Here is a 25,255-nt window from a genome sequence, read left to right as displayed (position 1 = left end):
GGGCCATCATTAAAGATTTTACAAACATTAAAAGGATAATAAAGGACAATTATGAACAATTTTAGTCTAGTAAATTCAACCACTTAGATGAAATGGACACATTCCTTTACAGATATAACTTACCAAACCTCCCTCAAGACAAAACAAATAACCTGAATAGTCCTGTATCTATTAAATAAATTTAAATTGTAGTTAAAAAACCTTCCCAATTAACAAGACTCCAGGTCATTATGGCTTCACTGGTGTACTCTAAACAGTTAAGGGGGACACCTGGGTGTCTCAGTAGTTGAGCCACTGCCTTTTGCTCAAGGCATGATCCCAGAGTTCTAGAACTGAGTCCCAGTTCAGACTCTGCAAGGAGCCTGCTTCTCCCTCTGCCTATGTCTCTCTCTTTCTCTGTGTCTTTCATGAATAAATAAATAAAATCTTTTTTTAAAAAGTCACGGAAGAAATAATACCAATTCTACCGAAAATCTCATGAAAAACTGAACAGGAAAGAAAAGTTGCTAACTCATTTTAGGAGGCCAGCATTACTCTGATATCAAAATCAGACAAGAATTATGAAGAAAACCACTAGCCAATAACTCTCACAGAAATTCTAAACAAAGTTTTATCAAATGAAACCCAACAACACATTAAAACAGGATAATATGTCACAACGAGGTAGGGTTTATTCCAGGAGTACAGGGCTAGTTTAACACCTTTTTAAAAATGTTTTTTAATTAATCTCTATGCCCAATGTAAGGCTCTAATTCATGACCCTGAGATCAAAAGTCACATGCTGCACCAACTGAGCCAGCCAGGCACCCATTTTAACATTTTAAAAATTAATGTAATTCACCACAACAAAAAAAGAAAAAAACACATGATCTTCTCAATAAAACACAGAAAAAATATTTGACGAAAATCCAATATCCACATTCCATGCTTTGAGAACTATTGATCTACACACAGAGAAAATGAATGATTTTTTGATAAATGGTATCACACTGCCCCTATCCTTCTATACCTTGTTTGCTTCATTTGGTCAACTTTTTGAGATCTAGCTATAGATTCTCCTGCAGGTGATTCTGACATCCCTCACCAGCTAAAATGCCCTGTCGCTATTCTTTGGCTTACACACTAAAGAATGCTGTAGAAACATGTACCAAGTCCCCTACAACATTTACTTTTTACAGCTGGCCCTTGAACAACACGGGGTTTGAACTACACAGGTCCACTTATACATGGGTCTTTTCTTTTTAATTGTTATTTTAAGTAGACTCCATGCCCAATGTAGGGCTTGAACTCACAACCCTGGTATCAAGAGTCACAAACTCTACTGACTGAGCCAGTCAGGTACCCTATGGGTTGTTTTTGTTTCTTTTTAAAAGTAAATACAGTATAGTTCTGTAAATATTTCCTCTTCCTTATTATTTAATAACATTTTCTTTTCTCTAGCTACTTTTTGTCAGAATAGAGTATATGATACATATAACGTACAAAATGTGTGTTAATTGACTATTTGTGTTATCGGCAGGGCTCCTGGTCAACAGTAGGCTATTACTAGTGGGGGAAGTAGAGTTACATGGGAATTTCCCACTGCCTGAGAGGTTGGCACCTCTAAACCCCACATTGTTCAAGGGCCAACTGTATATGGATATTGTAGCTATAATTATCTATTATACTATTCAGAATCTCTTATATGAAGTTTCTCCAGTGAAGTTTTAGAATGAAGTAGCAAGAAAATTTTGTTTTTTTAAGAAAGTATTATGTGTGTATTTCTTTTGCATCTCACAAATAGTGTGAATTTTGTAACTGATCATGCTTTTGATTTGCTTTGGCAAGTATTAGTAATTATAAAAGACATAACTGCGTATCTAATAACTCTGGCTTTATCTTCTCATTTCTAACTCATAGTTTTCTCAAATCTCAAGATTTTATTCTTATTTTTTTATACTATTTAATTGTTTATTTTCTCATCTTTAATCTCGCATCTTTAATTTCTTTGTGGAAAGAAAGAAGCTGTAAATGTTTAAATAAATGCCATAATATCCTATATTTGGGGTATGTGTGTGTGTTTGCCTATTTACCTGGGTAAACAAAGTGGTTTTCTGTCCAGAGATGACTTTTAACGTCTGTTGTCCTTGTGCAGAAGATGTGCTGACTCCCAGGGTTCCCTGGACCACTGATCCAGTAGTCAGCTGTTTTCCAGATGTCTGCGGTGATGGCTGACCAACTAAAAATGTACCCTAAGTTAGAAACAAAGATCTACTCAGTAATTTGTTAAGTGAAAATGACTTGCCCTGACCCTATAAATCACAAGGTCCCATGTTACAAGCTACGATGCTCACCTTCAATTCTGCAACTCAGCCAAAATAACTAAAAAGAACAGCTCTGCCCTCAGTTCCACTACCAACAGCTAGCTAGCCCCACTTCTGAAACTCTGCACAGTAGTTATGGAGCAGGCTGCTGGACAGTCAAGTTCTACAACCTAGTCTTTAAATCTGAATTATTCAGACTGGTAACTACCCATCCTTCTCATTAAGAACATCTAGACCAGAATTCCACGACCTTCCTTAAGAGAGGAGTCAAGATTTAAAAGCAACTAGGGGAGGGGATCCCTGGGTGGCGCAGCGGTTTGGCGCCTGCCTTTGGCCCAGGGCGCGATCCTGGAGACCCGGGATCGAATCCCACGTCGGGCTCCCGGTGCATGGAGCCTGCTTCTCCCTCTGCCTGTGTCTCTGCCTCTCTCTCTCTCTCTCTCTGACTATCATAAATAAATAAAAATTTAAAAAAAAAAAAAAAAAAAAAAAAAAAAATAAAAGCAACTAGGGGAAAGAAGGCAGAAACTTATTCTTAATCATGAATCCAATTCAACTCCAAATACCAAAACTTGATAGTATTCCTCTGGTTACTCCCTTGCAAGAGAAAATTTTCAACTGTCTCTTAATACTATTCATTAACTCATGGATTTGGGAGGCAACAGTGTAGCAAAAATTGAGTCAGAAAGCTATGAGTTTAAATCCAAATTCTAGCATTGGCTTAGCAGAGAGATCTCGTACTTAAGTCTTTCTGAACTTCTATCTCCTCTCAAAACAAGCTCAAAATAATAAAGATTCCATGTGGCTATAGTGTTAGTATTGACTCCCAATCCCAGAGATGTAAAAACAAATCCAGTATAATTAAAGGAAGTTGTTAATAACTAAAGGATTTGAAAGATACCAGTCACGAATGATCAGACCTGAGGAGTCTGCTTCAGGATGTAAGATGTGTAAGTCAGGTGCTGGGATATCCCTCCAGGGCCCGCGGGGCTCTGGGCTCCTCCACCACTGCCACCCGCACTGCTACCTCCACTGCCGCTGCTGCCTCCGCTGACGCCACCACCACTACCTGAAGCTGAGCCAGACTGGAGATCTGGAAACACAACGAGATGACAGCAACATCATAAAAAATAGTAAGAGACTTACCAGGAAAAAAAATGCACCCAGAGTGACAGATGACGTTTCCATCCCTTCCCTTTCCTAGTCCCCTTTTTTGGTAACATACCTATTCTGTGACAACAGTGAGGAGACTGTTCTAGAATTAAGGACTGAAACTGATTTTTACTTTCAACTGAAGGACAAATGATGAGTTCAGCTTTTAGTACAAGAAGAACTTCACTTTAACAAGAGTTCTGACTTCGTTGTGGGAGATCAACAGTCTGATACTGACATTTTCTAACCAAGTGTTGACTAAAATATGCTCAGAGAAGGGCTTCTAAACATTCTGGCATCTCATTCGATTTCAGTGAAACTGATAAAATTAAGTGTAGTTTTACAGAACTCTCTTTTCTGTCTCCCTCTGCCCTGGAAAAAAAACATTTTTCCTCATATTTATAATGACTTCAGTGCCCCATTCCCCCCCCCCCCTTTTTATATTCCATCTTAAAGCCTTTGGATCCCCTTTACTTCTCTTTTGGTGACATAATGTATATAAACTAAGACTGAGGTGGCTCTCTGGGTAAATAATGGAATCCTTACATTGTCCTTTTCTTACATATCTTTTATATATCAATACTTAGGTATGAGGGAAAAAATGCCAGGATGAGCAAACAGTCAGGAAACAAAATGGTGACTAGCTCATACACTAGATTTTGGCAAGGGCAGCTCATTTCTAGTGAACCTAACTGCTCTATCAATTATACTTATGATTCAGAGGGAAATAATTCCTTTTACCCTTTCCTTTCCAGCACTATCCAAATTGCTTTTCTCTATGTCAAAGCCAAAGTTTCTAAGTCTAGATAATTTCTAGATTAAGTCTAACCTAATTTCTTTGGGGTTTTAAGGCTTAACACTAAGGTTGACTCTATATTTCTCGTTCCATCTCCAAAACTGACAAACTTAAATAACAGCAGGCAGAGAACATTTGATTCCACTCCTACTCCTATGCCCTCCAAAATGCACATAGGCCTCCAGCTACTATCTCCCCAGGTATCACCGGTTTCTAGATACCACTGAAAAGAAGAACTTTTTTTGTTTATAGTTCACACGAACAGTTTTCTCCCCACACTGTCTTAATAGTCATCTCTCTCCAGTGTGATTTGTTCCTGACCCCAAACTCTGAGTAGATAAACCCAAAATAGCAGTGTCATCGCCTAGAACTATGATTATTTAAACCCACTTATAGTTATGTGTATGTTTTAAATCCAGGTGGGCAAATACTACCATCATACCACCACAAAGAGCTACAGAAACACTTCCTGAAACAGGTAAGAGCTGCCCCTCGGGTGGATGAGATGAACATACCCAGAGACCCAAGAACCAAATGATTTAATGACGGACTGACTAGCATTGTTGGTAGCTCGCAGGATGGCTCCTTGAGGAATCAGCAGCAGTTTCCCTTTTCCTGAAGGGTTCTTGCTGTTCGTTGTAAGGTAGAGTTTAGTGCCAGGCGGCAAATTTGCCAAGTTGGCCAAATTAGTGGCTGGTAGCTGCAATGTTGCCATTACTAAAATGGTACAGGAAAAAAAGAAAAAAAAAGTAAAGGGAAAAAGTAGAACTGAGGACAATGCTATCACTAAAAATTAAAAACAGAGCAATAAATTCTTATTAAAAAACACAAACAGTAAACTCTACAGTTTGTTTTCCTAGATATGTAATACTTCAAAGGCTAATATCTTGCTAATCAAAAACTAATTTACATATTAGAAGAGCTTGCCATAAATTACAAAGGGGAATTTATATTTGTACATAAATAGGATGACCATATGTCCCAATTTGCCCAGAACAGTTCCAGTTTATACCTGGGTCTGATTTTTATACTTATGTCCCAATCATTATTAACCGTGACTCTTTTTACTCTCAAAAGTCCTATGGTTTAGACAATCAAAGAAATAATAACCTTATTTTTGGATGAATATATATTTCTTTCCAAAACCCGTTTAAAGCCCTTTTTATCAATTTCTAGTAATGAATGAAACTACAGATTTGAAACAAGACTTCTAACCTCTTTCACTTTTTAAGAACTAAAAAAAAAAAAGAAATAACAACAAAAAAGCCAGTCAACAACTAGCACATATAGTATGAAACCAGAATTTACCTTTTGAAAGTCTCACCTATGTCAAAGAGCTTTCACTTATCCCCTAGGATTTACTTCTCAATGCACAAGGCTATAAACCTCTAAATGTGACTCTTCAGTGAAGACTTACACATCAAAATTTCTGCAATTACCCTGAATTCAAATCTCCCTATAATGAAGCCCATAGAACCGAGTGAGTCACCACAGGCACAGGGCTCTCAGAGCCTCCTCTAGCCTGAGCTAGTCTTCTTCTTCATTACTACTCCACTGAGCAAGCCCAGGGAAGCAAGACCCCAGGAAGCTACCCCCCAACAGCAGGGGCTGATATGAAGACTGGAGTACCAGCCCTCTCCACTGCTGCTAGAACTCACCCCACCTTATATCACTGTGCAGCTCAGCAAGCCTCTCTGCTCAGTCACCCGCACCCAGAGTCCAGCCTCACACTGCCCTGCATTCTTCATCTGAACCCATCTCCTCAGCCCATCCTCCTCCCCTGGCTCTCTCATCTTACCCCCAGGAATTCCTGCTGTGATAATGACACCCACTAGAACCCTGACCTCTCTGAAGTCTTTCTTTTTGTGGTATTAAACACTGAGTCCTCTGAAGATACAGGACTTCCCCAGTAGCACCCTTAGCTAAAAGCTATTTTTTGAATCTTACTTAGTGTCTGATGGCCAGGACAAGGAGAGGAGTCTTTGTGCTCTACCATTTGGCTTTCAGACCGTTATTACCCCTCATTCCAGAAGAAAAACCTACTGGCTCCTGTTTGGCTCTACCACCTTAACCCTCTTTTCTGTGCTCATTTACTAAACTCCCAATCACTTCCCCTCACTTGCTGAAGACTGACTCCTGACTCAGTCTTGCTCTAAAGCCAATGATTGTCATCCTCAGTGATAGCACTATCAGTGACTTAATAATTATCTAGCTTCTCAGGCACCTCATTTTCTAAACTCCAAAGATCACTTCCTCCAACATTGCAAACACTCATTTTTAATGGCACAAATGGACTCTGCCATCACCAACAACTCACCACCTCTGAAATCTTTATTTTGGACATCCACTTCCTTCTTTTCCCTTTTTCTTCTAAATCTTTTTTTTTATTAATTTTTTTATTTATTTATGATAGTCGGGGGGGGGGGGCAGGCAGAGACCCAGGCAGAGGGAGAAGCAGGCTCCATGCACCGGGAGCCCGACATGGGATTCGATCCCGGGTCTCCAGGACCGCGCCCTGGGCCAAAGGCAGGCGCCAAACCGCTGCACCACCCAGGGATCCCTTCTTCTAAATCTTTTTAATGTTTTATATAAAGTTGATTCTGGTTATTCTTTCAATTTATTATTTAGATTTTATGTTTTCTTTTTTAATTTTTTAACTCAAGTATAATTAACACAGTGTGAGTAGCAGGTGTACAATATGATTCAGACATCCGCTACCCTCATCCTTCTAATTCACTGCAATAATTCTTTAGCCTCATCGAGACCTTCAAAACTTAGAGCATCTAATGTCTTAGGTATATTTTTTCATGCTCTCATAAAAACAACATATCAAGGCTTCAAACACATCCAAGGTGTTTAAACTTGTTTGGTAGAGAAAGCATTAGTTCAGTATCTCAAAATGCTGCTGACAAATGACCATCCCAAGATTTTAAGTCTGAATACAATCCAAAGTGGAGATAAGATCAAATGAAAATTATCTTTCAGACCTGAAACCACTATCAAGAAATACGCTCTATTTTTATTACTCTTGCTAAAACACACACATGCTCCCTTAAAGTAAACCGCTTTACAGACTTCTATGTAAAATGCTACCTGAAAAAAATTAACATGTTTTTATATACTCGTTATGCATCAACCTAATAGGTTTTCTTAGAACCAAATACCAAATAAAACTACTAGCAAAGAACAGTTTATATATAAAGGCCTGCTGCTGAAAGGGACCCAATCAGTATCAGTTACCTGAACCCTGGGATCCACTCTTCTGAGGGCCAGCAGCAGTGACCTGAGCCTTGGTTAAGGCTTGCACTGGCTGAGCAACAATGGTTCCTCCACCTCCACTCACAATTGCTTTGGCAACTCCTTGGGTCACAACTTGCTTTGGACCAACTGCTTTGGCAACAGAAGAGCTGGCCTTGGCTACAAGGATTTGGCCACCACTGATCGCCACAGCCTGTTTCACTGTTGAAGGTAAAGTAGACCCAACTGGCACCCCAACAACCTGTTGAAAATAGAGAATAATCCACCAGTGCTTCTTCTCAGTCCTTTCAAGGGCTCTTAGAACAGAACAGTCACTCTATCAGAGAACAAGGCAAAGTCCTAGATATAAAACATGGAATCTAATTTCATCGCCTAGAAATGCTACCTATGATGTGAATGACAGAATTTTTTACATTTTGGATGTTATTACAATAAAAGGCTATGGTTTTCGTCTTAACCCCAGCTACTATCTAGAACTTATTTTATATGTTTTTTTAAATAAAAAACTTAGAAAATACAGAAATGTAAAGAAAAAAATTCTACTTACCCACTTATTATTTAATATAATTTATTTATTTATTTATTTTATAAGTAAACTCCATCAAGAAGTGGCTGGAGAGTATGGGGAAACAGGAACATTTGTTCACTGCTGAAAGAAAAGTAAATTTGTACAGCCACTCCAGAGAGGTATTATAGGCATATCTACTCAAACTGAAAATTCGCCTATCCCGTGTTATAACAATTCCTCTTTTAGAAATACATCCTAGAGAAACCTTAGACCTGTGTTAAAGGGAACATATACATAACATCCAAGGTAGTATTGTTTATAATTACAAAAAATGTTAACAAACTTAATGTCTATAACATGTAACAACATGCTTTAGGTCTACAGGTAGAGGAATGGATAAACTGTGGTACAAGTCAGACAATGGAATAGCATACATTAGTAAAAATGAACTAGAACTACAGATATCAGCATCAACAAACTCTGACAGTACAAATACTGGAGAGCTGCAGAAAAATATAAGTGTAAATATCTCTAATATAAATCTTCGAAACACACACATTACATGTTATTTATGGCTATGGATTTATGCAATAAAAGTATGAACTGGAAAGCTACACATCCCAATTCATTACAGTGTTACTTTTGGCAAGAACAAAGTAGACTTCAACTCTGTCCTGTTTTATTTGGGGAAAATATATGAAATGAAATAAATATGAACATGCTAATTTTGGTTGGAGGATATGTGAGCACTGATTATATTATTCTTTGTATTTTATTTTAGAATCTTTCTAAATGATAGGATTACCAATAATAGGATTACATAAGAAGTAGAAGAAAACGATAAACCATATACAACTGGTAAATGGAACTTTTATGTTAAATAATTACTAAATCATACATGGTTTCTTTTCAAAGAATGTAAATAAAGTAAAACACATTTGCCATGTGTTTGGACACTATGGTTGATATAAAGGAAATGGTCCTCTAATCAACAGTTATAAACCACAGTATAACACAGAAGAAAGAGTACAAGATTTTATAAGCAGCCAGACTTGGTTTCCCAGCTTTGTTCCATCAGTTAGTAGCTACATAAGTTATTTAATGTTTCTGAGCTTTAGCCTTAGACATCTCATTTATAAAATATAGATAATATTTATCTCATAAGATATAATGTACACAGTAAATGACTGCTGCTGTTGCCCATGACACTTATTATTAACTGAAGAACTGTAATGTATGAGGCTACATAGAGACTCAAAGGATGGAGAACATCAATGGATCCACATTCAGCGAGGGCAGAAAACCTTCACTGTAAATCCTAGATTTAGTCAAATAGAAATTAAAGTATGCAACATCTGGTATCTGCTTTAAAATGTCCTAGAAGAGAAAGAAGATTAGCAAAATGCTGATAATTATTGAAACTGGGTAGCGGGCATACAGGATTCATTATAATAGTCTCTCCACTTTTATGTAAGTTTAACGAAGGAGGGAAAGAAAGAAACAAAAGACTCAAAGAACCAATGGGGAAAAAAAAACAAGTTAACTTAGAACGAAGAAAAAAAATCCTCCCACTATCCTGGCTTGGTTAAAACAATGCCTTAGGATGATCCAAATCTCTTCATTCTGACTGTGAGCCTCATTCTGCAGCAACACGGAGTGTGGCTGTAGCCACAGAGCTGGGCACACTCACCCTGCTCTACCTCACAGATGTGGATGTAGAAACTTTTTTTTTTTTTAAGATTTTTATTTATTTATTCATGAGAGACACAGAGAGAGAGGCAGAGACACAGGCAGAGGGAGAAGCAGTCTCCATGCAGGGAGCCCAATGCGGGACTTGATCCCAGGTCTCCGGGATCACGCCCTGGTCTGAAGGTGGTGCTAAACCGCGGAGCCACCGGGGCTGCCCAGAAACTCTTCTTATTAATCAAGAACTTTTCCCCACATTGGGCTCCCTACTGGGTGTGGAGCCTACTTAAGATTCCCTTTCTCTCCCCCACTACTGCTGATTGCTCACTCTCACTCTCAAAAAAAGAACTTTTCTATATATTTATGGAAAACAGTTTCTTAATGTAGAAAACCATTTTTTGGGTAATGGCAGAAAGTGCCAGCTGAATCCTGATAACCGTTCTTGTTTTCTCTCTCACGGTAAGAGCGCCCCCAGTTTCCAGCTAGGGACATAGCCACATAGAACATTTTCTATCTAGCCTAGTGTTGGTCTGGCTAAAAAGATAGGAAGAGAAGTGATGAGAGCAACTTTTGGGTTATGCCTCCCCGCACCCCCTTTTCTCTTCCTGCTGGCCAGAAATGTGAACATGGTAGCATAAAATGAAATGGCCATCTTTGCCCACAAGCTGAGAACCAAATTTTGAAAATGGCAGAGCAACAAGATAGGAGTCTAGATTCTTGATGATTTTGGAGCCAACATATTAGAACTGCCTTTTTATGTGTGTCTTTTATGTGTGAGAAAAACACTTAAGCTTTTGGTTTTTGGATTTCTCTACTATTACAGAAGCCAAACTTTTTTCCTAAGAGTTTTCACATTTCTTAAATATATCAAGCTTAATAATTCACTGCATAAGCTAAATTACACATAATCTATCTTCATGCTCTTAAAAGCCAACAAAGAAAGCAAAAAAATCTTAAAAGGAAAATATATATGGATTAGACCAGTTTTTTTCTTTTCTAAAATTCCATGCATCTTAACTTGCTTTTTCCACCTTGTACCAACCTCTATCCTTACTTAACTGCTTCAAATTTTCCAAAATATGACATACTTAATCTCTCCAAGAGCTAAATAAATGTGGTATCCCAAGTTGGCCACAGGAGGGCAGTTTTTATTAGTGAGCTTATCCAGTAGGAGCATACCACTCACAAGATTAACCTCCTCCCCTTTTGTTTGAAAAAAGAGAATGAGGAAGTCTGGCATTCTATGGGGAAAAATCCTACACACAGCTGTCTATGGACATCATAAGGAAGACTCCTAAGACACTTAGTTTTGCTTTTTTTTTTTTAAACAATACAACATTTTAGCATAGAACCTGAACTCCTCCCATTCCACAACACTTCTCTCTTTACATGCCTACTTTCCTTCTGGTTTCACAAAGCAGACACCCTTTGTTCTATATTGTTACAAATACTTTACTCTGACTCAATGTTTTTGTTTGTGTCCTGTACAGACCTCTGCAAGTCAGAATTTACTTTAAGAACCAGAAAGTGAAGATTCTATGTATCTAATTTTTCTTCTAGACACTGAAAAATACAGCCAATCACAATTTAGTACTCAATGATAAGAACTGCCATGTACTTAACGCATGTACTTAACATGGGACTTGTCCTTCCTCAGGTAACATTAGCTACTATTATTTATTGAGTACTTGCTCTGTGCTTAGTTCTTTCTTTACAATGATTTCTTTCTTTCTTTTTTTTTAAGATTTTTATTTATTTATTCATGAGAGACACAGAGAGAGAGAGGGGCAGAGACACAGACAGACGGAGAAACAAGCTCCATGCAGGGAGCCTGATGTGGGACTCGATCCCGGGACTCCAGGATCACAACCTAGGCTGAAGGCAGGCACTAAACCGCTGAGCCACCCAGAGATCCCCTTTTCTATACAAATATCTCTACTAATTCTCCTACAACTCTGAAAGACAGAGGGTATTATTCCTTTACTAGATGAAAAAAACAAGGTTCAGAAAGAAAAACCTGTCCAGGTCACACAGGTAGTGTGTAAATGGCTGAGATTTGTAACAAGCTCTAATTACAAAGCTCGCGTTGTTTTTACTATGCCACACTCCTTCCTTCCCACAAGAACCCACTAAGTGCTCAGATGTCCCATTTTATGGCAAAAGCAGCACTTCTCTTTATTTTCATGAAAAAAGATAAGCCAAAGTTGAATGGAAGGTAAAACAGTATCATTTTGTTCACCCTTCTGTTTTCTGGCATAATTTCTGGGAATGCACTTCACACCAATAACCAGGGACAGTCTGTACTTGCAGACAGTTCCTTATCTGGAGTCCAAAGCATGTACTAAATTTCCTGGATAAACAGGAAATGTCTTTCCTCATGCTCTTCTGCTTCTGTACATTTCTTTCACACTCTTCTGTGGCTTTTTCTGGTGCCCTTAAACTTTATTCAGGGCATTCTAGCACAAAACCATCTACTTTTTTTTAGTCCTACATTGTCACTAAGTAGACGGCAATGTGACAAGAAAGCCAATACAGTTGTTCAGGATTACAGAGGGGTGGATTTGTAAAAAGCAAAGTGTAAAAAAGTGAAACTAACTTGTCCAGAGCTTCTGGGCATAAACAGCAATGCTATATTGACTCAAAAACCTAACTCAGCTATTCCATGTATCTTTGGTGAAACAAAATAGATTCTGAAGAATGACGATGTGTCCGAGTAGCAAGTCCAGATAACAATAACTGACTCATGAAAGGACTTTGACAAGAGCTTACTCCTAAGGCCAAAACAATAGCGAGAGCATTAGGAAGCAGATAGGGGTGCCTGTCTCAGTCAGGTTAGGAAAGCCCCAAAGTCAAATTTGATGTTATAGCTTGGTGGTTCCTAAATTTGTTGAATCGTGAGTCAGCAGAACTTGATAAAAATCCAGATTCCCAGGGCTCCCAAGAAGAGTTTGATTCAGAAAGTATGAGATGAGGGCCTTAGTATCTAGACATTTTTAATTATCAGATAACTCATGACCAGCTAAGTTTGGGAAAGTAGTTAATGGACTCTTACAGATTTGAGAACAAACCATACATATTTTAGAATTATAACATATGAATTTTTGTCAAAATCCATGTGCAGTTATCTAGCCTAAACCAAAATATCTAAAGCCCTTTTTCTAGCCCTGTTCTATTTTAAAGCGTTCCTCTTGAGGCACCTTGGGTGGCTCGGTCAATTGGGCCTCTGCCTTCAGTTCAGGTCATGATCCCAGGGTCCTGGGATGGAGTCCCGTGTCAGGCTCCCTGCTCAGTGGGGAACCTGCTTCTCCCTCTCCCTCTGCCTCTGCCCTTCCCCCCTGCTCATGGCCTGCTCCGCCCCTCAAATAATTAAAAAAGAAAAAGGTATTCCTCTCAGAGCAATTCATCTATCCCTAGATAGGCTGGCTTTCAAGTTGAAAAACAAACACTTCACATAATATTCTTGATAGCTACAGAATGTATCTGCCACCAAAATGAGATATTTTAACTCTGTTATGTTCTAAAATCATGCTTAGGTTCCAGACAATGGCTCACAAATTTTAATTAGCCCTGCAATGAGAGATTGTGGGCTCAGCAGACCCAGGTTCCTGTGTCACTTATTAGCTAAACGCTCACAAGGAAGTTGCTTGACCTCTCAGTTTCCTCATTTGGAAAATGGAGTTGAGAGTATCCGCCCTGCAAGGTTGTCTAAGGAGAACAGATAGCATGTAAATGAGAACATCACACACACAGGCATTCATAAGCACAACCAATGCAGGAAAACATGGACCTACATGCCATTTTATCATTATATTAATTCCCCCACACTTCCAAATTATAAAGCAAAAAATTCTCTAAAGAGTCAAGAATCAGTAAACAGATCACAGAGCCTGGACATTAGAGTTGTAAACTACAGCACTCACCTACCAGAAATAAATAAAACAGTAGACCTTGGTCCTGTTAGCTACCCATTTTACACCTGAATCAATTGGGAAATTGTGTCATGAAATCTATCACCTTCACTGCCAGAGAGATAATAAGTATCCCTTTGCCTCTTGACTACTCCTGAGCTCTCTCTGTAAGATGTGCCCCTGTTCTTGTCAATGATTACTGCAAGAGCAGACGGGTTTAACACTAACTTGCTTTTCCAACAGGACTTCCATCTACAGGATTTTCTAGGGGGAGCAACCCTGTCATCTGAATTTTGTCAGCACCTACCTATTATTTAAGGCACCTAATGTTCATTTACATATTGATCTCCCCAACCCTACCGAACACAAACCTTGGAGGGCTGAATCTTTGGTGACTGGGAAGTCCCTTCTCCAGCAGTTAGGACCTGTTTTTGAGGGGACACAGCTATCATGTGACCCCCTTTCACAGTCACATACTGAGGGAGTGGTGACTGGCTAGCAGCTCCTGTTGCAGGCACATGAGAGGCTTCACCAGGTTCCTGCTTGATGATTACCTGGCAACAAACATAATAACACTGAATAATCATCCTATGAATAAAGCCACTAATATTTCAATCTATTCTGCTTGCAGAAATTAATGAATTAATGAAGCTTGGTCTATAAAAAAAATGACTCCACTAGAAGGTAAAAATACTGCTTAAATACAGTCCATGAAAGTTATCAGAGGGATGAAAAGGAGGATCTGGATTTGATCCTGTGTTTCTGCAACTCATCCTAGTCCATTTGTTCTAGATTTTGGTGGCACACACAGCTTGTGCTCTCAGGAGATCTTGCTAGATACCAAGGGCTGCCCTGTGGACACCACTAAATATATGGAAACATGTCACAGAAGTAGGATGTGGTCTTAGAATTAAAAATTTACATGTTGTAGGGTAGCCAACTCCCAACATGCCACAAAATAATTATATAACAAAACCATATTGACTTATGGGATAATGTCCTAATAAATACTCACTTTTGTGAAAGCTCCAAGTCCTCCAGTTACAGGTTTGGGACTTTGAACCTTAGGGTGACTCCCAATTGGACAAAGAGGTGGCATAGATGCAAACAAAGAATCCTCCTGCTGTGTATGTAAAAATACATATTATACAATTAGGATAAAATAAGTGATTTCAGATATTCCAGTCCCTTATATTTAATATAAACCTGTGACATTCTCTAGCAACATAACCAAAAAATAAAAGAAAATCAAAAGCTCAAAACTCTTTGGGGTCTTCAGCCCCCACACTAGCATTTTAATATTGTTTCAGAAACCAAATGCAAGAAAAGGCTATAAACTGGCAAGAACCTATTCACCTGTGCCCCAGTGTATGCTGGGAAGTCTCCTATGATATGCCTCTAATATTTGGTTGACTCATTGATTTACATGTCTAGTCCCCTGCCTGATGGTAAGACACTTAAGGCCTGGCACTGTATTTTCTTTCTTTTCTATCCCTAGAGCCTAATCACTAAATAAATAAACAGGTTCGAGTGTTTCAGTATATACTTGAACCAAACAGTGAGCAGATACCCAGCACTCTAGGTATCTAGGTATCTATTAGCTGAACAAGTCAGATCATATTTGAAGTTCTAATTTTAAAGGCTTCTTTACCCTGAGGGGAAAAAAAAAAGATAAATTGTGAAATGATAAAAATTATTTTCAGGTAACTACATGGCTGACGTATAGAAAAAATACACAATTACTCTTTACTGGACAAACATAAGAAGAAAAATAGCATACTGCCAGATGAATATTTTTATAAGGAAAAATCTGTAACAAAGCTGACCACTCCTAAAAATAGCTGCCTCCTCATCAGAGTAAGTTTTCAAATACATACTGACCGTCCAACTAATAAAAGTGTTGAGGAACATTTTTCACACTAGGAAAAGACCAAGAGGAAGGTAGGAGAGTCTGGAATAAATGATCTTCAAGATACTTATTAGTTTGAAGATTCTACTTAATGAAATTTGCATTATCGACCAACAAATTCTTGCTGACCTTAAACTTATTGTCTTTATAAACTAGAAAAGTGCAATAATGCAGTAAGAGTGTTACCTTGACAGTAGATGTTACAAAACTACTTCCATGAATTTTAGGAATAGGGGAACCTGTTCCTTGGGAGGCCTGGGAGGCAGTAGAGAGCTTGTTTGTAGGACTTCCTGATAAGCAAGGCAGATTTTAAAATAAAGTACAAAGTAAAATGTACAAAATGGAAGTTTAAAACATTTTCCACCACCCTCCCCCTTTTCCCACTATTTTTCATCTTTTTCTTTTTTCTTTTTAAAGATTTATTTATTTATGATAGACATAGAGAGAGAGAGAGAGAGAGAGAGAGAGAGAGGCAGAGACACAGGAGGAGGGAGAAGCAGGCTCCACACAGGAGCCCGACGCAGGACTCGATCCCTGGTCTTCAGGATCTCGCTCCGGGTTGCAGGCGGCGCTAAACCGCTGTGCCACTGGGGCTGCCCCTCCCACTATTTTTCATTTGTAAGGGTCGAAAACTCACAACTATGAAATTATGAAATTATTACAGAAAAAATACTTAAGGGTTCCTCCCATGAAATTAGCCACTTCATTAACTTAAAAATAGACAAGTAAGGACATGTAGAAAAGTGAATTATTAGACATAACATACTCTACTACCTGTATACAGGTAGGATATGCAAGGATATTGGTTATGTAACAATGTACCAAATGTATGAATCTGAACGAAAGCTAGCTTCTTCAAAGCCTCCTCACTAGGAGATTATACCTATTCCAAAGTGCAGCTGACATTAAGCAGTTTATACGCCATCTGTACAACTGCCTTTAGGGTCTGATAAAAACAAGTCCCATCATCTATGGGGCACTTGGGCGGCAGTTGGTTAAGCATCTGCTTTTGGCTCAGACCATGATCCTGGACTGAGCCCCAAGTCAGGCTCTCTGTTCAGTGGGGAGCCTGCTCTCCCTCTGTTGCACCCTCTGCTTGTGCTCTCTTTCAAATAAATAAAATCTTAAAAGAAAAAAAAAGTCCCATTATCCATAGTCAAAAATAAGGCAAGACCAAAAATGGTATCTGATCACCTGCTCCATTTATCAAACTTGCCTGCAAAGACTTTGGCTAATTCCTAAAACTAAACATCCTCAAAGGATACCTATTTGATATCCCTAAATATAATCAAAAGGCTATTAAGTAATTTCTGAAAACAACATTTTTGAAAGGACTTCCATAATTCTAATCACTGTTAAAGGACCTAACTTTTCCAAAAAAAAACTACTTGGAAAGATCCAACATACAGTCATGTGTTAAAATCAATATGTTTAAAAATTTTTAAATCAAAAAAAATAAAATAAAATAAAAATAAAAATTTTTAAATCAGTCTCATTACCTTATAGTTACTTCTCTTTTCACTATTTCTCTTAATTAAAAGTGAAAGCTACAGAAAGTTTGCACTTAGAAGCACATGTTCCCATAATTTAACTGAAGCGAATACATAAAATAATGTTAGCAAAAATCTTGGAAAAACTGTAAAAAGCACTCTGTAGTTATTGGAAATTATGACAACAGACACAATAAATCCAGTTCTTATTCTTATCAGAGGTCCCTTTTTATAACTGCAGAGTTCAATTTCCCTCCCACACACAAAATTTACTTATTCACAGAAAAGTAAAGATAATTTTTTTATTTGGTAAGAAACATACGTGGCCCACAAAGGTATTCGTTTCTGAAGCTTAAATGTGGAAAATAACCACACTGCTTGTAAGCCCAAAGAGAATGTCTTCCAAATGAAAACAAAATTAAGTTTTGGGTTTGTTTTTTTTTTTTTAAAGAAAATTAATTATGGTTCACTTTTAGTCTTTAGAAATTAAAAAGAAAACTGAAGTAAATTCCTAAATTCCTAAAAAGTATAAATTTTACATAAAGTACATCTTCCCTCAGAGAAATACCACTGGATTTACTGTTCTAGATGTCCTTTCTTGAATCAAATGGAAGATTTCATTCTCCCATTATATGGCTACATAAGTCCTACTAAGATTTCATCTCACAAAAGTTCAAATCTTTTGGATGCAGAAATATTGATAAAAGGCATACCTGTAGTGGGAGTGGTAGCTCCAATAACCTGCCCTGGTTTATCCAGGATAACATAAGGATTATTAATGACAGAGCTGGCAGTGCTTTGTTTCACATGGACTGGAGTGGAAGTTGGGGTTCGAGGCAGCGGTGATGGACTTGGAGTTGATATGGGGGAACCTTTATTAATAAAAAAGAGAAACAAAATAAACTAAACAAAAAAGATATACTCAACCCATCTAAGGAAATGCTGAACAGAGAACAAAGGTGACAAACTGGGAAAAGAGAGAATGGTACAGTATGTTTCAGGTACTGATCAAACAGTAGCTGTTGGCTGAGTTGGGGATTAGTGTGTTTCCCTCTCTATACCTTACATCAGCATCAATAGGGAGCTTTTGAGAAACATATTGTGAGGTGCTACTCCAGACCTACTAAATACAAATCTATACCTTAACAAAATTCCCCCCAACACAACCATCCACATTAAATTCAAAAAGCAGAGCTTCACATAACAGCGTGGAACTCCTGAATCCCTAACCACTCTTAATAACTTGGGAAAACTGTTATAATAATGGTTAGTCAAAGACACTAAAATTACAGGAAATTCGTTACGTGAACAGCAAGGCTTACAAACCGGGAGTCTTGATTTACAATTACTTTCCTATAGGAAAACATGAATTTCACCCACCCAAAACAAGTCTGTCAATACTAAATCACAGCTACGATCCAGAGATTCCTATTCCCGAGAACACTCTCAAATGTTACCCCTATATCAGTCAACATCCCAATGGTTTTTTATCAATCAAATCTATCTTCCATAAATTTCTCTAAACTTCAGACCAACTTGTATGGTCAGTCTATTTCTCGTATGAAGCAATAAGTTCCAAAATGCTTCTAACTGGGAGGTAAAATTACATGTTTCTCACCTTTCATCAATTTTGAAGACTTGGATTATATTTTTGCTTGTCTATTTTTAGCACGGAGGACTCCTTTTCTACCCCCTTCATATATAGAAGATTTCCAATGCCTAGATATTTCTACTGACTCTTTCCTGCCTTTTCTCAAGTGGTACAACCTAAACCATCAAGCATAATCCCATCAGAAGTCTACCTAACATAAATGTGAAACTGTCATGAGACAGTAGATAATCCAATCTCAGTCAATGTGAAGGCTCAGAATTTCCTACCGGTAATAGGAATGAGTAATTTTCTAGTGTGATTAGTATAAAAGAAAATTCAATTCCAAACCAATTCCCACCTTTGAAGCTTTAACTTCACACCAAAAGGCCTTTAAACTGTTCTTATTAGTCATTCTAGTTTCCATATATAACTCAAAAACTTAATTCCTACCTTAGCTTCAACCATACATCCTAGTAAACATTTTACCTTCCAGCAATCCTTGAGGTGAAAACCTGACTGCTTTGAATTTCACTTCTTTCCTATTCAAAAATTGTTTTCATATGAAATGACTTTTGTTTTTCCTTTGTTGATAACTTTGCTAATCAGTACTGATTAACTCACTTATTAAACAAAAACCTTACTTAAAAGAACTTATTTTTTTATTTTTTATTTTTTAAAGATTTTATTTATTTATTTATTCATGATAGACACAGGGGGAGAGAGAGGCAGAGACACAGGCAGAGGGAGAAGCAGGCGCCATGCAGGGAGCCTGATGTGGGACTTGATCCCCAGGTCTCCAGGATAACACCCCGGGCCGAAGGCGGCGCTAAACCACTGCGCCACTAGGGCTGCCCTTAAAAGAACTTTTTAAAAAAGCCACAATACTTTCTTTGGTTATTACAATTTTTATACACTTCAACTTGACACACATCATCTTATACCTGAAACAATCTTGCAACTCATGGTGATGGGTTGGAAGGATTTTCCAGGTGACTCAGGATTAGGAACCTGACTTTGAGGCACAATTTTGCAGCTTGATGCAATTGGCTGAAAAGCTGAATTGCCATGAGAACAAAAGGTAACTTTCTGGGATGCTGTCATTTTGGTGGGTGTTCGTTCCAATGAAGATGGCAAAGAATAAAATGTAGTGTGTCTCTCAGCTTCAGTGTTGGCTGGGAAGCCTATTTGAAATGAAACAGGCAAATGATAAGTCATGAATCACTTAGAAATAATAAAACCTTACCACTGTGGGAAAAGAATGAAATGATAAAAACCCCTTACCACTTCAACAACCATTTAAAACACTTCCCGGTAAAATACATACAGCTCACAATACTTATAAACCCTTTACATATATTTGGGTGAAATGTAAATGATCATGTTTAGAATCATCTTATTAAAATGTTTTTTTCAAAAATTAGAAAAAAAATAGAAAACATTAACTATTAAGTACGTACAATATAAAAAGCACATGTTTATTATGTTGCTTTTTTTTTCTCAAAGATTTTATTTATTTATTCATGAGAGACACATACAGAGAGAGAGAGAGAGGCAGAGACACAGGCAGAGGGAGAGAAACAGGCTCCATGCAGGGAGCCTGATGTGGGACTCGATCCCGAGGCTCCAGGATCACATCCTGGGCTGAAGGTGGCGCTAAACTGCTGAGCCACCTGGGCTGCCCCCGTTCATTATGTTCTGAATTGAAAAATGTTTAAATTAGAAAAGAAGAAAACTCAAAAGCATTCACTTAATCTAATAATGTCCTATTTTATTAAAATGCCCATGAAGATGCAACTGAAATTTAAAGAGAAATAAGAGTTGAGATTTATAAAAGGACCAAAATATTAACATCACATTAAAATGTAGGGTTAGAAGGGCACCTGGATGGTGAAGTTGGTTAAGTGTCTGACTCTTGACTTCAGCTCAAGTCATGCAGGCTTGTGAGACTGAGCCATGTGTCAGGCTCTACAATAAGCATGAAGTCTGCTTGAGATTCTCTCTTTCCTCCTGTACCCCTCCCTCCACTCTCTTAAAAAAATAGAAATAAAAATAAAAATAAAATGAAGGTTTAGAAATTAAACTGATACCATTTAGAACTAGTTTTATGGGGCACCTGGGTGGCTCAGTGGTTGAACGTCTGCCTTTGGCTCCGGTTGTGATCCCAGGCTCTGGGATCAAGTCCCGCATCAGGCTCCTTGCAGGGAGCCTGCTTCTCCCTCTGCCTATGTCTCTGCCTCTCTCTCTATGTCTCTCGTGAATAAAATGAAAAAATGTCATAGTTGAAATAGCTTTGTTGATTAATTTTTTTAAGGTGTATTTAAAAAAAAAGTATATTTATTTATGGGGGAAAGGGGCAGGAGGAGAGGGAGAGAGAGAATCTCAAAGAGACTCTCCGCTGAACACGGAGCCTGATAAAGGGTTTGATCCCAGGACCCTGAGATCATGACCTGAGTCAAATTCAAGATAGGAATGCCTAACCAAATGAGCCACCCAGACATCCCAATGATTAATCTTATTTTTTAAAGTAGGTTCCATGCTTAATGTGGAGCCCAATGAAGGGCTTGATCCCGGGACCCTGAGATCAAGACATGAGCTGAGTTAGAGTCTGATGCTTAACGGACTGAACGACCCAGGCGCCCCTTATATTGTATTTTTAACTCCAAGACAGTCAACATATAGTGTTATATTAGTTTCTGGTGTATATAGTGATTTAACAACTTTATACATTACTCAATGCTCATCACAAGTGTATTCTTAATCCCTTTCATCTATTTCACCCATTCCCTTGCCCACCTCCACTTTGGGGATGATCAATTTATTCTCTATAATTAAGAATCTGTTTTCTGGGTAATCTTTTTTTTTTTTTTTTTGTTAGTTTGTTTCATAAACTCTACATGAGTAATATCATATGGTATGTCTTTTTCTGACTTATTTCACTTAGAATTATACTCTCTAGATCCATCCATGTTGCTGCAAATAAGATTTGCAAACAAGATTCATTCTTCCTGTGGCTTAGTAATACTCCATTGTATATGTGTGTATACATATATACATATAACCTCTTCTTTATCCATTCATCTATCTATCGATAGACACTTGGGCTGCTTCCATAATCTGGCTATTGTAAATAATGCTGCAATAAACATAAGGGTGCGTGTATCTTTTTGAATTCATGTTTCTGTATTCTTTGGGTAAATACCCAGTAGTGGAATTATTGTATCACACATATAGTACTTCTATTTTTAATTTTTTGAGGAACCCATACACTGTGTTCCACAGTGGCTGCACCAGTTTGCATTTCCACCCACGTGTACAAGGGTTCCCTTTTCTCCACATCCTCATCAACACCAGCTCTTTCCTATGTTTTTTATTTTAGTCATTCTGATAGGTGTGAGGTGGCATCTCATTTGCAGGTTTTGATTTGCATTTCCCTGATGATGGGTTATGTTGTGCATCTTTTCATGTGTGTTGACCATCAGTATGTCTTCTTTGAGAAATGTCTGTTCATGTCTTCTGCCTATATTTTTAATTGGATTATTTGTTTTTTGGTGTTGAGTTATAGAAGTTCTTCATATGGGCAGCCCAGGTGGCTCAGCAGTTTAGCGCTGCCTTCAGCCCAGGGCGTGATCCTGGGGACCCCGGATCGAGTCCCACATCGGGCTCCCTGCCTATGTCTCTGCTACCTCTCTCTGTGTGTCTCTCATGAGTAAATAAATAAAATCTTAAAAAAAAAAAAGTTCTTCATATATTTTAGGTATGTCATATCTTCCCCCATCCAACAGACTCTTTTAGTTTTGTTGATTTTTTCTTTTGCTGTGCCGAAGCTTTTTATTTTGATGTAGTCCCAGTAGTTGATATTTGTTTCCCTTACCTTGGGAGATGTATCTAGAAAAGTGTTACTTTTCTAGTAGATCAACTACTGTTGATGTCACAGAAATTATTGCCTAGAATCTCTACTAAAATTTTTATGGTTTCAGGTTTCACGTTTAGATCTTTAACCCATCTTGAGTTTATTTTTGTGTATGGTATAACAAAATGGCCCAGTTTCATACTTTTGCATGCTGCTGTTCAATTTTCCCAAAACCATTTGTTGAAAAGACTTTTTCCCATTGCATATTCTCTCCTCCTTTGTTGAAGATTAAGTGACCATATAAGCATGGGTTTATTTCTGGGTCTTCTATTCTGTTCCACTGATCTACATGTCTTTTTCTGTGTCAATACCACAGCATACTGTTTTGATTACTATAGCTTTGTATTATCTTGAAATCTGGAATTTTGATATCTCCAGTTTTTTCTTTTTCAAGACTTCTTTGGCTATTTAGTTTTGTTTTTTTTTTTTTTTTTCTCCCTTTAAGATATGTCTTATTTATTGGGCGCCTGGATGGCTCACCCAGTTAAGCGTTCAACTCTTGATTTCAGGGATCCCTGGGTGGCTCAGCGGTTTGGCGCCTGCCTTTGGCCCAGGGCCTGATCCTGGAGACCCCGGATCGAGTCCCACATCAGGTTCCCTGCATGGAGTCTGCTTCTCCCTCTGCCTGTGTCTCTGCCTCTCTCTCCATGTCTTTCATGAATAAATAAATAAAATTTAAAAAAAACAAAAACAAAAAAAAAACCTCTTGATTTCAGCTCAGGTCATGATTTCAAGGTCATGGAATCAAGCCCTGCACTGGACTCTGCACTCACTGAGGAATCTGCATGAGATTCTTGCTCTCTTTCTCCCTCCAGCCCCCTGCTCACACACGGTCTCTCTCCCTAAAATAAATAAAATCAGGGGATCCCTGGGTGGCTCAGTGGTTTAGCGCCTGCCTTTGGCCCAGGGCGCGATCCTGGAGTCCCGGGATCGAGTCCCACGTCGGGCTCCCGGAATGGAGCCTGCTTCTCCCTCTGCCTGTGTCTCTGCTTCTCTCTCCATGTTTATCATAAATAAATGAATGAATGAATGAATGAATGAATGAATGAATCTTTAGAAAAAATAAATAAATAAAATCATTAAAAACAAACAAACAAACCAAGATTGATCTTATTTATTTTAGAAAGAGAGAAAGCACAAGAAGGAAGGACAGAAGGAGAGGAAGAGAGAATCCCAAGCCGACTCTGTTGAGTGGGGAGCCCAATGCAGGGCTCAATCTCATGACCCTGAGACCATGACCCGAGCCAAAACCAAGAGTCAGAGGCTCAACCAACTGCACCACTCGGGTGCCCCTCAGGATCTTTTGTGGTTCCATACAAATTTTACAACTGTCTGTTCTCATTCTGTGAAAAATGCTGTTGGTATCTTGACAGGGATTACATTAAATCTAAGATTGCTATGAGTAGTCTGGACAGGTTAACAAATATTTGTTCTTCCAATCTCTGAGTATGGAATACCTTCCCATTTGTTTGTGTCACCTTCAATTTCTTTCATCAATGTTTTATAGTTTTCAGAGTATAAATCTTTCACTTCCTTGATTAAGTTTACTCCCAGGTATTTTATTCTTTTTGGTACAATTATAATAAATGTGATTATTTCTCTTTCTGCTGTTTATTTATTACTGTATAGAAATGCAACAGATTTCTGTACATTGATTTTGTATCCTGTGACCTTACTGAATTCATTTATCAATTCTAGTAGTTTCTTGGTGGAGTCTCTAGGGTTTTCTATACAGAGTATCATGTCATCTGCAAATAGTGACAGTTTTACTTCTTCCTTACCAATGTGGATACCTTTTATTTCTTTTTCTTGTCTAATTGCTATGGCTCTGGCTTCCAGTACTACGTTGAATAAAAGCAGTGAAAATAGACATCCCTGTCTTGTTCCTAACCTTGAGAGAATGGAGTATGACGTTAGTTGTGAGTTTTCATATACAGCCTTTATTAGGTCAAGGTATGTTCCTTTAAACTTACTTTGTTAAAGGTTTTTACCAGGAATGGTGTACTTTGTGAAATGCTTTTCCTGCATCTATTGAAATAGCTTTCAATCTTTTCTCTTATTAATGTGATATATCATCTTGATCGATTTGGGAATACTGAACCATGCTTGCATCCCAGGAATAAATCCCATTTGATCATAGCAAATGATTTTTTAAATTTGCTATTGGATTCAGTTAGCTATTTTGTTGAGGATTTTTTCCATCTATGTTCATCAGAGATATTGGCCTATAGTTCTCTTTTTTTGTAGTGTCTATCTGGTTTCAGTATCAGAGTAATGCTGGCCTCACAGAATGAATTAGGAAGCTTTCCTTTCTCTTCTGTTTTTTAGAATAATTTGAAAAGAATAGGTATTAACTCTTCTTTAAATGTTTGGTAGAATTCACCTGTGAAACCATCTAGTTCTGGACTTCTGTTGAGAGGTGTGTTGTGTTTGGTTTGTTTGTTTGTTTGTTTTGAGAAAGAAAGAGAGTATGTGTGTACATGCATGCAAGTAGGGGGAAGGACAGAAGGAGAGAAAATCTCAAGCAGACTCCCTGCTGAGTGCAGAGCCCAATACCGGGCTTGATGTCACGACCATGAGCTCACAACCTGAGCTGAAATCAAGTCGGATGCTCAACCAACTGAGCTATTCAGGGACCCCAGGAATTTTTTGTACTGATTCAATTTCATTGATGGTAATTGGTCTGTTCAAATTTGGCACGGCTTCCTGATTCAGTTTTGGGAGGGTATATGTTTTTTTAGGAA

General features: G+C 38.1%; 1 protein-coding gene across 5 annotated transcripts in view; it reads right to left on the bottom strand.

The window, feature by feature from the left end:
• Window positions 1-25,255, bottom strand: part of YEATS2 (YEATS domain containing 2) — a 122,791-nt gene that overhangs the window by 28,751 nt on the left and 68,785 nt on the right. For all 5 annotated transcript variants that reach the window (XR_012021796.1, XM_072807586.1, XM_072807589.1 and 2 more), the window contains 9 exons: window positions 19,543-19,782; window positions 17,724-17,882; window positions 15,707-15,810; window positions 14,627-14,734; window positions 13,983-14,165; window positions 7,492-7,750; window positions 4,807-4,968; window positions 3,224-3,396; window positions 2,073-2,231 (listed from right to left, as the gene is read on the bottom strand). Coding sequence is in view for 4 of the 5 variants with exons in the window: in XM_072807586.1 (XP_072663687.1) it covers window positions 2,073-2,231; window positions 3,224-3,396; window positions 4,807-4,968; window positions 7,492-7,750; window positions 13,983-14,165; window positions 14,627-14,734; window positions 15,707-15,810; window positions 17,724-17,882; window positions 19,543-19,782 (1,547 nt within the window). In the remaining variant the exon portion in view is untranslated. The remainder of the gene's footprint in view (window positions 1-2,072; window positions 2,232-3,223; window positions 3,397-4,806; window positions 4,969-7,491; window positions 7,751-13,982; window positions 14,166-14,626; window positions 14,735-15,706; window positions 15,811-17,723; window positions 17,883-19,542; window positions 19,783-25,255) is intronic.

This window comes from Canis lupus, chromosome 31 (genome assembly GCF_048164855.1).
Source record: "Canis lupus baileyi chromosome 31, mCanLup2.hap1, whole genome shotgun sequence".
In the NCBI taxonomy this organism is placed as follows: domain Eukaryota; kingdom Metazoa; phylum Chordata; class Mammalia; order Carnivora; family Canidae; genus Canis; species Canis lupus.
This window is presented reverse-complemented; position numbering and strand designations above follow the sequence as displayed.